The sequence below is a fragment of the Gossypium raimondii genome, chromosome 12 (genome assembly GCF_025698545.1).
Source record: "Gossypium raimondii isolate GPD5lz chromosome 12, ASM2569854v1, whole genome shotgun sequence".
Classification (NCBI taxonomy): Eukaryota; Viridiplantae; Streptophyta; class Magnoliopsida; order Malvales; family Malvaceae; genus Gossypium; species Gossypium raimondii.
This window is the reverse complement of record NC_068576.1, coordinates 56,267,014-56,283,474: the sequence shown is the minus strand read 5'-3', so window position 1 is coordinate 56,283,474 and position 16,461 is coordinate 56,267,014. Positions and strand designations below refer to the sequence as shown.

General features: G+C 29.4%; 1 protein-coding gene across 1 annotated transcript; it reads right to left on the bottom strand.

Moving 5' to 3' along the window:
* Positions 1-415: 415 nt before the first annotated feature.
* On the bottom strand, positions 416-2,712 carry LOC105765565 (RHOMBOID-like protein 3). The gene is made up of 5 exons (XM_012584743.2): positions 2,191-2,712; positions 1,383-1,546; positions 1,142-1,305; positions 800-1,050; positions 416-724 (listed from the first exon to the last, which is right to left on the bottom strand). The coding sequence occupies exons 1-5, from the start codon at positions 2,493-2,495 to the stop codon at positions 607-609; spliced, it is 1,002 nt and encodes a 333-aa protein (XP_012440197.1). The 5' UTR covers positions 2,496-2,712; the 3' UTR covers positions 416-606.
* Positions 2,713-16,461: the final 13,749 nt, after the last annotated feature.

The following is a 16,461-nucleotide window of genomic DNA, read 5'->3' as shown; positions in this document are numbered from 1 at the left end:
GAAATAAGTAAATTAGTCCCTTTTAAAAAAATCGAAGTAATTTAATTTATGTCAATTTTAAAAGTGAGCAATTAAGTTAATATCTTTCATCAATTAAGCATAATTTTGATTGGTATAATAGCAAATTTAGCCCTTGATGTTTACATATTTAGTTAATTTGATCTTGATTCTAAAAAATTAACAAATTTAGCCTCAACATTCACGTATTTACAAAAATATTGTAAGCTAAATTTGTTAAATCATGAGCAAATTGATAGAATTTGTAAATTATTAGAGCTAAATTTGTTATTATACCAATCAAATTATGTAAAATTAACAAAAAACATAAACGTCGTAATTAATTGTTCTTAGTTGCTCACCTTCAAAATTAGCAGGGATTAAATTGCTTCGATTTTTTTGAGAGAGACTAAATTACTGAATCAAAATTGGTTGGGATTATATTTATACACAAATCATAAATGTAGTGTTTTAATTTTAAAAGTAACCCAAAGACAAAAAATACCACAGCACTCAAAATCACTCACTCACATTCCCTATAAGCTCTTTAACAATGAAATGATAAATTGCATTTACACACAAGAGATCAAAAGCAGAAAACAGCCAATGCTAGTTGTTTTGATTGCAATCCCATCTAGAGGTTGGGACACAGCTGAGGTAGTGACACCATGTGCAATATTCGTTTCCGTCTTCTTCCCGAAACAACACCACCAATGCTACGGCGAGTCTGCAAATTTAGCAATTATGTCAACAACCCAAACCAATTCAACTCGTCCCTATGTATGAATGGTGGGTTACTTACCCTACAACCAACAGCACAATGGAAGCTACCCACAAGACATATTGGTGAGGCTTGTACTTCGATTTCAAACCAGTCCTGACCGGGATGTTCCCATGTTCCAACCACCCTAACTGAGGCCGAGGTAGTAGAATAAACCCGAGTAAAAATCCGGTTAAAAACCCGCCGATATGCGTGAAATTATCGATGTGTGGAAAAATCCCTATTGCTAGGTTAATCACAATGATGACCACAAGTGTTAGCAAAGCTGAAGCCTGTGGGATATAATAAGACCATTAATAACACTAGCTGTCTAGCATGAGATTAAATGATCAATGAAAGCAGAACAGTTAAATAATGTTAGACCTTGTTTGTGTAAATGGTCCAGTTTGTTATAAGTTCGGAAAGCATTGCGCCAAGAAGCCCGAAAAGAGCACCGGAGGCACCGACGGAGATGTTGTTACGGATAAATAGAGACGATAACACGCTTCCGCCGAATCCCGATACAAGATAGAGGATTCCAATCCGTACTGTGAAGTTGTAACAACAAAATATCACATGATCTGCCATCGAAACTTAGTTCAATGTGTTAGAATATGATACGTACCGAAACCGAACTGTTGTTCAAGGCGTATTCCTATGAAGATGAGGCTTAGCATGTTGGCTAGAAGATGAATAACACCGGCATGTAACCAAATACATGTTATAAGCCTCCATCCTTGATGGTTAATTACAACTTTGGTCCATTCAAGAGCTCCTAGTTTTTTCAATCTATAAAAATAATGAAAATAAATATTCAGGCGATAAAAGTAACACGGAAGCCCTTGTATTAAGAGTTGATTGCATTTTACCTCATTTACTCAAAAAGTGGACAAATTAATATATTAGATGAAAGAGCAAACTAGTCCTTCTATTAAGAATTTCATCAATTTCTATTGTTAAAAACTAGTCCTGGATGTTAGAATGAGATAAACATGGTGTGCCAACTGCCAAGTGTAATTGTCTGATTATTCTATCAACTATATTGGTTTTTAGTAATAGAAATGGATAAAAATTTTAACAGAAATAACCTCTTTGATGTAATTTATATTAACCAATTTACTCATATTTGAGTAGAGGGAAGAAAATACAATCTAACTCTTAAAATTAGGGCCTCCATTATATTTTTACCAATATTCAAGCTAATGAAATTGCTAGGATAGCCATCAATATCAGGAAAGAACATGATCAAATTAACAAATTCCATGAACATTAATTTCAAATTTCAACTAATTAATTATCATTCAAGCAATTAAAGGTTAAAATAAACCAGCAAAATCAACATAACCCAGAGCTCAAACACAGCTAGAAAACATTTTCCAACAATTAAATCCAACTAAAATCAAAGCAAAAAGAAAGGGAATAAGTGAATTTACGTGGAAGAAGAGGGACCGAACAGGGGATTCTCTCTCAAAGGCTCGAAAGAAAAACGACCAAGAAACCTGGCAACGCACTTGCCTACAAGCTTGTGCTTAGGACAATTATTGACATACATAACAACTACAAAGACAGCAACGTTAGCCACCAGGAAGACAGGCACCAACCATGATGTCCATTGAGGTTCTGTATCGTCTATCATGTAAGTAGATGATGATATGAAACTGCCGCCGCTGCTATCATTAATGCTATTGCTGTAACTCTTTGCCCCTCCTCCTCTGTTTTCTATATCACCCCCTGCCATTTTTACTCTGTTTCCCCAAACCAAAAAAGAGTCCTTTTTTTTTGGATTTGGCTTCTTCTATGTATCCTGAAAGCCTGAAACTTTAACTTGATTATTTGTTTTTTCTTTTGAAAAGATCAGTTTTTAAATGATGGAGTTGGTGAGAGGGGGTTTAATTAGAGAGTTATGGAGGAAGACCGTGAAGGGAGTGGGACACTGTTTTTTGTTTTCTTCTTTTTTGGGTCTCTTCTTTGTTTTTCAGGTTCTTCTAACTTTCACATTCAGAAATCTCGATTTTTTTTACAAGAGGATAATATATTTTAACGCACTTAAATTTAATAACTAATAACTAATGACTCAGTTGGTATAAGTATTTGAGTATTGAAATTTAGAAGGTGAGTTATGTTTGATGAAAGGTAACTAAGCACCTACTTAAACATTATGTCTAATTAATGTTTTGTACCAACTACTGCAACATAACTATCTAATATCCCATTCATCTTTTGTTTGTTAATCATCCTAATTAAATTGAAAAAAACATATTTTATATATAATCCAACCACTGCAACACAACTATCCAATATCCCATTCATCTATAAAGTAAATTTTCTTTTTTGGAAATCAAGAAAATGGTAAATTCACAGAATATATTCTATTAAAAAGTAAAAAAGAAAGGAATAATTTTTCATTTCATTTCAAACCTTCAAACCCTCGTAACCCTACACTGTAATTTATTTTTATATATTATGATACCATTTTTGAAGAATATGATGCTCTTAGTTATTTGGCATTAGATATTTCTCCGACTTATATAATTTCAACCCAATTTTTACACATCATTGATGAAGAAACAAAAATCGATCAAGAAAATTCACCAGTTCAATTGTATGAGTTTCTTCAACCCACTTATGATCGTCATCTATAAGTACAACTTTCCGTTTTACATATTTTCCTAACTATTGCTTGCGACAGTAGCCATCGACATGGAAGTAGTTGAGAAGAAAATATCAAGAAAGAACCAGCATGGCCTACATATCTTAGAACCATAGTCTAAATCTCGAATGGAGGAGAGAAACTGAGAGCCTACTTTACTGCCACTTCTATTCCCAACAGTATACGCAAAGCATACATTGAAAACGAAACCCCAATTAAAAAATATTCAGGCGCTTAAATTTAATATACATATTTGGTAGGAATTCATTATATCATAAAAATTAATCCTTTCACAAAAATGAACTCTCTGACCTTTGACTCTGCAGCAGATCCCAACATTTTAAAGAAAAATATAAAGAGAAAATGTAAGTGTTCAACTAGGCTTCTTATATCTTTCACTTCCTCATATTACAGTAATTTTGCTATTCCATCCATGTCTTTTGAGGTGGTGCATTGTTTCTTTTCATGCTACCTTTGCAGGCCATCAACGCAAAACGAACAACATGATGCTGTGCATTGCTAGTGTACGCAACCGTCAACATATCATCATCAATGTGTCCACTGATCAACGGTGGTGATTCACCATACGCGTCACTCTTATGACAGTGGGAATCATTTGAAACTGTTAACCCCTGCACCATTCAGAAAAACAAAGCTGCCCTTATAACATAGCTGTAGCAACTCACTAGTAAGGTGCTTTCATAGTCAAGTTACATATATATATATATATATATGATGGACCAGCTATATCTTACCAGTGTATGCATCTGTCTTGAATGTTAGATCAACTGTTTTGTTGAATTTAGAGTTATTTCTAGGCTGGTCTGTACTGTGCAGATAATCTTTTCTTTTTTTTTGCTAAACTACATTCAATGTCACTAAACTATTTGTAAATTTACGTTCTGATCACTTAACTTCAAAAACTTTCAAATAGTTCAATGACTATTTTATAAGTTTTCTTTTAAGTTGCTAAATTATTTGAAAGTTCTTATTGAGTCACTAGGTTGCTAGGTTTTTTTTAATAAAAAAAGTTCGGCTACTAAGCTCCAAGTAGAACATACCTTAGATCTAAGTCGATCTGACATTTAGTGTTGAAGATCAAAGAAGAAAGTTATTTGCATTTTGGTTTGTAAATTCATAACATTCAAAGTTGTTTCACAAAAAAAATCTGAACTATAGAAGAGAAGGATAAAGAGAACTTTCAATCCATGTAGGTGGTCTGAATAGAGAATGTCATATCATAAAAATTTTAACAATCAAGTAACTTAAATGAAAACTTTCAAATAGTACAATGACTATTTATAACTTTTTAAAGTTGAGTAACCAAAACGTAAATTTACTAATAATTCCGTGATCTTGAATGTAATTTATCCTAATTTTTTAATACTTTTGCAAAACCAATCCCAATAATAATTTAAAGGAAAAAACTTAAATTTTTTAAAAGATTATGCTAAACTTGCAATCACAGTATTTAAACCGAGTTAAATATTATCCAACCCTCCAACTTATTAAAGAAAAAAGTTAAATTTAGTGAGAATCAAGTGTGCCTGATCAAATGTGACATTGCCTTATAATGTAGGAGACATTTTTTTTTGTTGTGTTATGGGAGAGACAGGTACATAGAGTGTGCTCAAAGGCATGTGTTGACACCATTTTTTTGATAAAACGGGGTCGACTTGGATTTTTAAAAATGAAAACGAAAATGGGAGTCGCCACCAATCTTTTTTGATTTGAAATGTGGTTGCTTTTAATAAACAATTTAATTTTACTAAAATAACGATTTTGGTCCACGAAATTCAGAAAAACGGGTTCGGGAGTCGGTTACATACGAGTAAGGGTTAGCACCCTCGACACGCCCAAAATTGGTACCTAGTTGATTAATTAATGTCTTAGTGTCGAAGATTGAAAACTTTAAAGAGTTTTAAAATACGATCCTTTATTGGAATGTTGAAAATTTTCGGGAAAAGAGCATATTTTACGTTAATCGATAAAGAGAATTATATCCAATAAGTTAGGACACAATGTCTTGAATTCCCAATGCGCGAATGAACGCCAAAATTTACTTATTTAGAAGATTTTTAGCTATCTCGGATTTGAAAAAAGGATCATGACCAGTAAGTTAGGACACGGTCTTTTCTTAATTCCTGAGATCGTTTAAAACTTGAGAAAAAAGGGGATCACGCCCAGTAAGTTAGGACATGATCTCTTCTTGATTCCCGAGATCGTTTAATACTTGAGTTTGAAAAGATTCGTGTATTTAGATCTATTGTGAAAATCGAAACCCAGTAAGTTAGGGTATGACCTTCCGGAATCTAAACACGAGATATTACTTATTCAAAAATCATAATTTATGCATTGAATAAAATTAATCTAACACAAAATGGTAGAAATAAAACACGGTGTTAATGTGCGTAACAAAACAACATTGAACACAATAATGTAAGCATAAATAATACGAACGACATCGTAAATGAGATAAATAATAGAAGAGACAAATCTATCATATCAGAACAAGTAAATAAATGAATAATTAAGACATTCTTTCAAAATAATAATGAAAATATGAATTAATAAATAAATAAATAAATAAAATGAATAAAATTATGAAAGTAAAAATATATATGTATGTGTATATACATAAAATATATAAAAAAATACGAACATGCATATATACATATATATATATATATGAATAAGTTATAAAAATATGTACATGTTTATGTATATATATTATAAAAATGTACGTATGTATATATAAATTATAAAGTATATAAAAAAATAAGTAAGGATATATATAAGTCAAAGATGTGTATGTATATATATAGTTAAATCTAAAATTAAATGGTATAAATGAGTAAATAATAGTTATAATAATAATAATAATACAGAACTAATAGTATAATATAATAATATAATAATGAATAAATAAATAAAAATGAAAATACAAGTATGATAATAAGTAGATTAATTAATAATACAACAAAAATAACACAAATAGACTAATTAGGGATAAAAATAAAATTTAAAGGTTGAAACTGTAATAAAATAAATACAGAGGATTAAAATCAAAAGACGCGCAAAGGTCAAGGACCAAATGGGAATAAAACCCAAATCCAAACACGTGTTCATTGTCCAGCTCGTTGGTGGGTTAGGGACCTAATTGAAAACCAAACAAAATTCTGGGGCCAAATTTGAAAAACAATGAAAATGAACAGGAAGGGAGTAAATTAAAAGAAGTAAAAATGCGGAGGGACCAGGGTCAGAAATAACCCATTCAATGAAAACGCGCGGATCCTCCTTAGAGCGGGTCGGGTCACACGCGGGTTGCTGGCGAGTAAGATGAGAGCCACTGGCTGACAATTTCTTATTTCCTTTGGATGCTCAACACATATGACATGCTGCAAAATTGTTTCTTGCCTATTATTTATTTTATGTTCTTATGAGTTCGACTCTGATCTTTGATGTAGTTTTATGTCATTATCATGAAATTTAGGTAGAACCTAAGAACTATTTCTTTGTTTATGAAGCTACTTTGTTAGTGGCTTATTGGCAATGATCTTTTCTGGATGTGTATTATTCAACTATCTATTTATACACTTTCTGTACTTTATTTACAAAAATAGCAGTATGTTACTCCTCGGTAGACACTTTAGTTTCATTATTGTTCATCTTAAAACAGTATGCAATGTTAATGATGTGAACTGTCCACTAATTTGGCATATTGCTTGGTTCCTGAGACCCGTTATTTAAATGATTGGAATTGAAGAATTCATCCTAACAATTTTCTTTCTATGAAATATTATTTTTTGCGTTCTTCATCAGACAGTCTCGACTTTCATTTTCATATGCTTATCAAAGATAAGTATTGTATTAACCAAATCATATGCTTATCAAATATAAGTATTGTATTAACCAAATCATTTATTGAATATAACCAAATCATTTTCATATGCTTATCAAATATAGCATCTAGTTTAATGAATTCACTTTAAATTGTAAATGCTATTGACAAATTTTTAGTATTTATATTTGGTATATAAATATTATCCCTTTTAAAACTTTAATCCAAATATATGTAATATTTTAATTGTTAGGTTTATGTTTTTTATGTTATGTTAGTATATAATATGAGTTATATATTCAAATACATTTTAAAATAAAATAATACAAATGTGTTAAAAGCATTAATTAAAAATAAAAATAATTTTATAATAATACAATCGTGTCAATATTTAATTACAAATATTTAATTTTATATTTAAATATTTAAATATAGTTTATATATTCTAATTAAATTTTATAAATAATTAATATTAATTACTTAGAAATATTTAAAATTAATATTATGTATTAAAATATTAACAATAAGTTATAATACATTATTTCTTTATATTTTTGCTAAAATATCATAATATTAACTAATTTGAATATTATTTAAATACATATTTGTTACTTTATAATCTCATGTCTAAAATGAACATTTTATTCTTCATAAGCACTTTTTGACAGCAATGTCAAACAATCAAATTTCTCAAAAGCAGTTCTGAAAAGCACTTCTCAAAAGCAATAAAGAACTGGCCCTAATACGGCGCCGTTTTAGACCATTGAAACAGAGTCTAAACGGCACCGTTTTAATGAAAAATAATGGTTCTAACAAACCCTAAACCTCAACAGACACTCCCATTTTTTAACAAAACTAAAAGGCTAAAACTGCCTTTATCACCGCCGCAAAAGAAGCAGCCCCTCTTCAACTTCAATTCCGACGAAGTGAACGAGGTCCGGCGACGGCGTGGATGGGGGAACGACGGGGCGACTCAGGTAACCCTCTTTTCTTTTTACTGTAGAAATAGTTTTTTTTTTTAAAAAAAGGAAAAAAACCGATTAAAAAGAAGAAGAAACAAAAAACGCTAAAAATCAAAAATCAAAAAACAATCACCTTTAGAAACTGTTTTTCTCTTACTCTTCTTTCAAAAATTTCTTTTTGATACAATCTTTTTTTTTCTCTGATTTGTGTTTGGCTTTTAAATAGCCAAAGAGAAAAATAAAGAAATATAAAAAAAGCTATTGTCTATATTGCTTTCTTCTGTTTTCTGTCTCTATTTCCTTTTCCGTGTTTGCAGGCGTTGACGGAAGTGTCAGGCGGAGCAGTTGGCAGGAGCGCCATTTGCGCTGACGGCGGCAAAGGAATGGGTACGGCAGCACATGGGAGCGGCGCATGAGCAATAGCTAGGGTTTCCTGCTAGCTTACTGTAGTGGGCCATTAGGGTTTGGGTAATTGGGCTTGTATTTGGGCTGTGAATTGTTTTGGGGTCTATTTAAGTTAGGTTTAATTTAGTTTGGGTTTTGGGCCCGGGCTAAAATTGGACTTGTACAGCATGTTCTAGCTACACTAGTTGAGACTTGTCTACAAAGGCCATATATATACCAGAAATTGGTTGGTTGGATAGTTTTAATTTGAAAATCAATGCCAACGAGAAATCAAACATTCTAAATGTCATTGTCTAAGAGATAAAAGGCTGCGCATATCAAGACATGCGTCAGGTTCTGGTGCTCTTCAAGGTATACATATACACAAAACTCCCTAACATATTGTCTGTTTTGGGGTCACAAGTTCTTACATTTCTGTCTACAGAACACTTGTATTTCACTATTATGTTTAGTGCAAACCTATGTGGAATATAGATGAAGGCTCAGTATTCTTGGTGGCACATACTTCGTACTTCGTACTTTATAATTGATTTTGACGTCAAATATCACGATAAATATCAGTTTATAAGCTATTATTCACTTTAGTCCATTAAATTTAATGATTTTATATGAAAAAAAATAATCATAAATTAAAAGTAGTACGATTAATTTATGCTAAAAGAACAATTTTAATACAAACATATGGCTCACATTTATGGTGGGATACTTTTGCATAACATACAACCTGTTTTAGTGCATCATAGCAATCCCATATTGTATTTTGATTCTTCTATTGGAAAATAAGATAAACGATGGCATAAAATGATCTCTGTTAAATTGTGCTTATTTTGGTCTTTGTACATGTATATATAATAACAAATTTAATTTTCAATCTTTAGACAGTTATTCAATTAGATTTGTACTATTTAGAGGAGTTCATAAGTTGAATCAAGGTCCGATTTTAAAAAAATTTCAGCCCTGAGCTCAACCCACCTAGCCTGCCCTAAAGCTTGTATTATTGTTTAAAAATTATTTTTTTATTTAAACTTAATCATGAAAATGTATTAATATTAATATAACATTATTTCTATATATTTTATGATTTATAAATAGTAAAATGAGTCAAGTTAAATCAAATCAAGATTGAAAAATATAAACACAAGTTCAAATCTAAACGGATCGAGCCTACTGAGCCATTGGGTTGCTCCCAAATATAACACTTCGCCACTTGTGACCACTGCAAACAACAAATACTAATTTCAATAGGGTTGGATTTGGAATTTTACTCTAAGAGACAAAACTTTTTAATTTAAACGATTTTTTTAACGTAAAAAAGGTTAATTTTTCTCGGATAATTTTTTTATTAAACAAATCAATTTAATGTTTTTTTAAAAAAAATGAATGATCTAACTGTAAAAAAATTTAAAAAATCACACTATTTAAAATTAAAATTTTCAATGTGCAAAAAAGAATAATTAATACTGTAACGACTCGATAGTCACGGATATCGGGAAGTGCATTTTGGAGATTCCGTTACCGTAAATCGGACTCGTAAAGATTTATTAAAAATATTTACGAAGCTAGCTGTGTGGTTAATTAAGTTTTTGTTAGGTGAATTTGCATGAATTAAGAGAAATTACGATAAGGACTAAGTTGCATAAAAGGGTGAAAGTTTAATTATAAATTAAAGAAAATTAAAGGGACTAAGTAAACAATTATGCTATTGCTTATAAATGAGGCCGCTTAACATTGATATTTATAAAACTTAAAGTTAAAATATATATTATAATATTATAATATTATATCTTAATTATTAAGTATATATATTATATTATATATTATAATAAGTAAATATACTAAATAAAAGAAACAAAAAGAAATAGAAAGAAACAGAATAGAAACAAAATAGGAGAAAAGAAAGAAAAGAAAAGGGAAAGAAAGAAAGGAGAAATTAGGGTTTTAAATTTCAAAGCTTAATTGGTAAGTTAATTTAAGTTAATTTAGTCTCTTTTTTGTAATTTTTATATTTTAGAATCCTAGTATTAAATCTTGCTTAACCTATGTTGAAATTTTAGAAAATATTGAATTTTTAGATGTTGTTTATGTTGAATAATTTAAGTATTTGGGATTAAATTGATAGAATTTTAAGTTAGAAATGAAAATGGGGATTGAATTGTAAAATAAATTATAAGTTTTGAGTATTATGGACTAAATTGTATAAATTTTGAAATTTAAGGATTTGAGTGAAATTAGAGAGTTGAATTTAGTCTAAAGTAGAAATTGAATGAAAATATGGAATTAGTTTTGAAGAAATAAAGTTAGTCTCGGTTTAGGGGCTAAATTAGAATTTAGACAAAAGTTGAATAAAAATTGAAATATTCAATGTGAAATTGTATTATATTGATGAATTTTAATTGTTTTAATTCCGTAGCTAACGTCGTACCGGAACCCTCGACTAAAAAGGAAAAAGATAAAGTCGACAAGGAATAGTTCGGAATTTCCAGTTTGTATTTCTATAATCCGAATTTAGTTGTTAATTGTCATAATTCAATTTAATATGGTAAGTGTTGAGGTGAGAATTATTGTGTTTTGCAATTGAAATGAAACGAATTTATTAAATTTATATTGATTGAATTGGTATATATATGGATTATATATTGATTATTTGAATTGAATTGAATATTGGTTGTATTTGAAAAGTGAAATTAAACCCTATTGTATCGGGCTGAGCCGAATATAGATATCATGCCATAGGATTGGAAGAGTTCAGGGATTTCTTCGACTTCGAGTCGATGACACACCTAGTGTCAAATTATTACTTCGGATAAATTCGATGAGGTACTAGGTACCAATTTACTTCGGCATGACCGATAAGACATTGGGTGTCAACTTATTGCTTCGAATTATCCGATGAGGCACTGGGTGCCAAACTGGTGTGTTTTGGTTGGATCCGTGTATCTGTCCGAGTCTGTGTCATGTTAATAGGGGTTATTGAATAAAATAGTGTTATGATTGATATTGAGTGGTGATTGGAAATATGGTTAGAGACATATGATTTGTGTATTTATGAATTAAATATGAATGAACAATATTGTTGTTCAAATGTTTTTGTGTTCATATTGTGAAAAGCTATCTGGGATAGCAAATGATAAAAATTGAATATGTTATAAATATCTTATTTATGAATTGAATAATTGTATGACTATAGTTATTGTATGTTATATTATTTAACTTTTAAACATTCGGATTGTAGAAATACCACTGAGTTTATACTTAGCATACTGTTTGTTTTCCATGCGCGAGTTAGGTTAAAGTCAGATTGTCGATTCAGCATCCGTCAATGATCCCGAACTCAAAACGTGGTGATGTATATTTCTTTTTGTGTCGACATGTACCTAAGATGTCTTATGCTTGTCATTTTGGGAAGTGAATGTAAATGACGTTATAAGATTATATTGGTTACTTATATACATTATTATACTTGTTAAGTTGAGGTTTAATATGGAATGTTTAAGTTGATGCATAAGTGAGAGTGATATAGGCAAATTTGGGTTGAAATTGGTATGAATTTAGAATTGGCTTAAATGATGTTTTATTTGATTGTTTTGATAATATATGTGAAGTACCTATGAGAGTACATTGGTTAGGAAACTAGGATGATTGTTTTGACATGTTTTAAAGGTATTAAATCGTGTTTTAAAGTGATTGAACAATTGGTTTTTGAGTTGCTTGGTATTCAAGGTTGCAGGGAAGGGTAAACTTGATGTTTAAGGTTCATTTTGAGTCCACATGGCCAGACACACGGGCGTGTGATTGGACTGTGTGAGACACATGGCTAACACATGGGCATGTGTCCTCCGCACCTAGGAAATTTTTTGAAATTTTGCAAAAAATTCCTAGAGTACCCGATTTAGTCCCGATTTGTTTCTAACACATATTTTGAGCCTCGAGGGCTCATAATAGAGACAATATGATTAAATTATGATGTGTATGCTAGATGATTATATAGTGTTCATATTTGATCTAAAAAGTCCGGTAATGCTCCATAACCTTGTTCCGGCGACGGATAAGGGTTAAGGGGTGTTACAAATACTATACTAAAATTTTCATAAATATCATTATAATTCCAATATACAAAAAAGTGAAAAATATTTTGTCAATATAAAGTATAACTTTATGACTTAAGGGGAGCAAATTATATGAAATACAATTGGGCCAAGGGAGACAATGTGGACACCAAATTTAAGATACATTATAATTTATATATAAAATTCAAAAATCTGAAATTTTCAAGAGGAGCGACCGCCCCACACCCCTAGATTCATCCCTAAATTTCAATATACCCCTTAATCCTGATTCAACTTTTGATTTGGTTTAGAATAAACGATAAACTAACATTTAGTCTTTGAATTTTATAACTTTTCTCAATTAATTTCCTGATTTGTTATTTACATTCGTTTCAAATTTAATAAAATTTTCCAATTTAATCCTTAGATTTCATTAAAGTATAATGACTTGATGCCCAAATTTTTTCAATATTAAAATATCACATCATCATATATCTTTAACCAAATTCAAATTATCAATTTTCGACTAATATGGACAAAAGATTCCAGAAACCAATGTAACAAAATGTTGGTTTATCCAAAGGAAATCAGAAATATTAAATTGATAAATCTTTGGGGTCAACAGTTGAATCCCACAGACTCTAAGCCAGAAATCCAGGAAATAGAAGAAGCTGTTTTTCTTTTATTAATTTTGTAAGTACAGCAAATATTTCTTGGCAGCTTGTGATTTTTGGTTAAAAGAAACATTTGGACGGCCAAAGCTTTTTGCTTTACAATTGTGTCACGCAAGGTATACATCTCCATACTTCATACATTCCACTGCTCAAGGTCACTAATTTTGGTTACCAAACCTTTGTCTTTATATATTTTTCCATATGAAAATGATTCTAAACTAATTCTATCAATCAATTTTATGCTTAATAAAAAAAATATTCATTACAAAATTAAAAGAGGTTCGAACTGGTAACAAAACCAACACTACTGCTATCGGACAAGGCTCGGTGAAGATCAATTGGGTTGGTCTGTCCAAAGCTTGAAATGAGAGGAAGCAACCTTGCTATCAATGATGTTTGAATTGGATTGGACCGGCCGATCGGATCAATTCGAAAAATTGTTTTGAGCCGATTAAATCGAGAATTGGTATAGACGGATCGAATCAGTGATTGAATTGAGTTTTTTTTTTTAAATTTTTAAATGATTTCTTAACCAAATTAGTTGAATTGACAAAACAAACCAGTGACTTGAATGATTCAACCAACAATCCAATTCTAAAAACATTGCTTATTATGTCAAGGAAACTAGGAACCAAAAAAGAGAGAAAAAAGAATTACAATGAGATTCAGGAAGAGAGTGACGGAGGACAGGTAAGGGTCTTGGCCCTTCCCTCCAGAAATGGTAAATCTCTCATTTAGTTCATTCAAAATTTGTGAAATTGTAAATTAATATAATGATAAAATTACACTTTGCCCCACAAAATTTATAATTTATTTTTAACTCTTAAAAATAATTTTCTGACTTCACCCGGGTTACACACAGAAAAAAAAAGTTATGTAATGAGATTAAAAAAACAAAATTTTATTTTAATATACCCACCACATTCTTTTATCCTTAAATTCTGTAAAAAAAAGAGATTAATATTAATTTGGCCTTTAAATTATTGGTTAAAATACTGTTTTTTCTATTATCTTTAATAATGGACTTAAAAGTTATTGGATGCTTGTAGTTTGATCAAAATCATTGATGAAGCACATGTTGCCATGATTTAATATTATTTTAGGAGTGAAACATTATTAATAATTCCCACTAAGTTTTGATTTTAACATGTAGGGACATTGCTTGAATAAATTGCATGATTCATCTTAAAACTTAATCTTTCTTCATAAATTAGTTAAATTATTTTAATTTACAACCCTACCAACTACTCATTTTGTCTCTCTTTAGTATTTGCTGATTTGTCTTTTATATTTTAAATAAATATTAAAATTTATTTAATTAAATATGTTGATATATTATTTTGAAATTTAAAAAAATCATTCAATAAATATGCAACATTAAAATGAATTTGAATTTAATATAAAAATTTAATGATAATAACAATTAAATTTTTATTTTTAAATTCGAAAATAGAAGAATTGGATTTATTAAAATGAAATAGATGAATTAAATTTTAAATATATTTTAACTTTTTATCATATTCAGAATTATAAGAATATATCAAGGGCCCACGTTGCCCACCAAACACACCTAATCCGTTAGATAAAATTGTATGAGACTAATCTTACTGGTCTGTTCACAGTTTCTCAAGTGAAACCATTCATCCATTTCCACCTGCTCGTCTGATCATCATCTAACGGTTTGAGCTTCAAAGATCGAACTCAGTTTGATTTTAAATCGTAATATTTATTATGTAATTTATATTACATAAAAATTATATATGTGTATTTTATAACATAAATATTAGAAAATTACATTAACTTATAGTTAGAAATTTGATAAAAAAAGTTAAATAACTATTTCGACTTGAATTTGGTAATAATTTTTATATTAAAATCTGATTCTTTTTTTTTATCTAAATTAGACTTTAAATTTGGTAATTATTCTCATGTCGGGATTTAAACTAAGTATTTGTTTTATTGGGCTTGAAATTTGTTTTTTTGTCTAAATTGATAATTGAACTTGACAATTGTTTCCATATTAATGTCTCGAGCTTTAAGGCTTTCAAGTAAATATTAGGGACTACTTAGACAAAAAAAAATTAAGCCCTAACGTACGAATAATTACCAAGTTTAGGTTCCAAAAAGTAATTTAACTGTAGGAAAAATAATAGAAAAAAGAATATCTATGACTGTTTTAAAAGTTATACTTGAGGTTCATGACTACCATTACTAACAATGTCATCTTCAAAATTTTCAACATGCTTTTCTCCTATAAGTAAATTGTAATATTGAAATTAATTAATAATGTATTTTATAGTTACTCCTAAAAGCAAGTAAACAAAAAGAGTAGTACTGTTGAAGAACTACTAATAAATTTAATTTCTGCATTAGTCAAAGTAGTTGGTCACATATATTAATTATTATCATTATTCTATAATTAATTTTAATAATAAGATATGATTATTTTTATGGAGTTGAAAATTTGCCAACAATGATACTACATGCTAACCAGCAAATTTATAATTGAATAACTAAAATCTTAACCGAAATTGATGTCACTAAAATTTTAATATTTTTACAAGACACGCTTTTATTTTAAAATTCACAAAATTATCCACTTGGACTTCAAAAATATTTATATAAAAATTTAAAATATAGAAATTAACTATTAAAATGAAATCAACAATACCCAGTTTTTCTTTTCTTTTCTTTTTCACTCTGTAATTTAAAGTATTAAAGTGAAAAATTTTAAATAATTTCCACTTTTAGATTTAATTTTTTTTCAATCGAGAAAAATAAATACCTAATACACAAATTGACTAATCTTAATAATATTAATATCTTACCTTTCATTCCAATTTTTCTTAAAAAAGAAATTAAATTTGAAAGCAAAGATTATATAAATTATTTTCACCCTAAAGTTTTAATTACAGGGTGAAAAAGAAGAAAGAAGAGACTGAGTGATAGTAATTTTATTTTAATACGGTAAAATAAATATAAAATCTAAAATTTAAAACTATTTATTTTCATCAAAATGACTAAAATTATGATTTTCATTTTAAAAGTTGTATAGTTACCACCATTAAACATATTTTTTGTTTTTTCAATTTTATTACATTTGAAGTGTGATGTCGGATTAGGATA

Bases quoted from the DNA above. Each gene is read 5' to 3' on its own strand.
- LOC105765565 (XM_012584743.2), bottom strand. From the start codon at position 2,495: ATGGCAGGGGGTGATATAGAAAACAGAGGAGGAGGGGCAAAGAGTTAC. The intron at 1,547-2,190 runs GTAAATTCACTT...TTATTTTTATAG, and splicing joins TTCGGTCCCTCTTCTTCCAC to ATTGAAAAAACTAGGAGCTC. The intron at 1,306-1,382 runs GTACGTATCATA...ACAACTTCACAG, and splicing joins TGAACAACAGTTCGGTTTCG to TACGGATTGGAATCCTCTAT.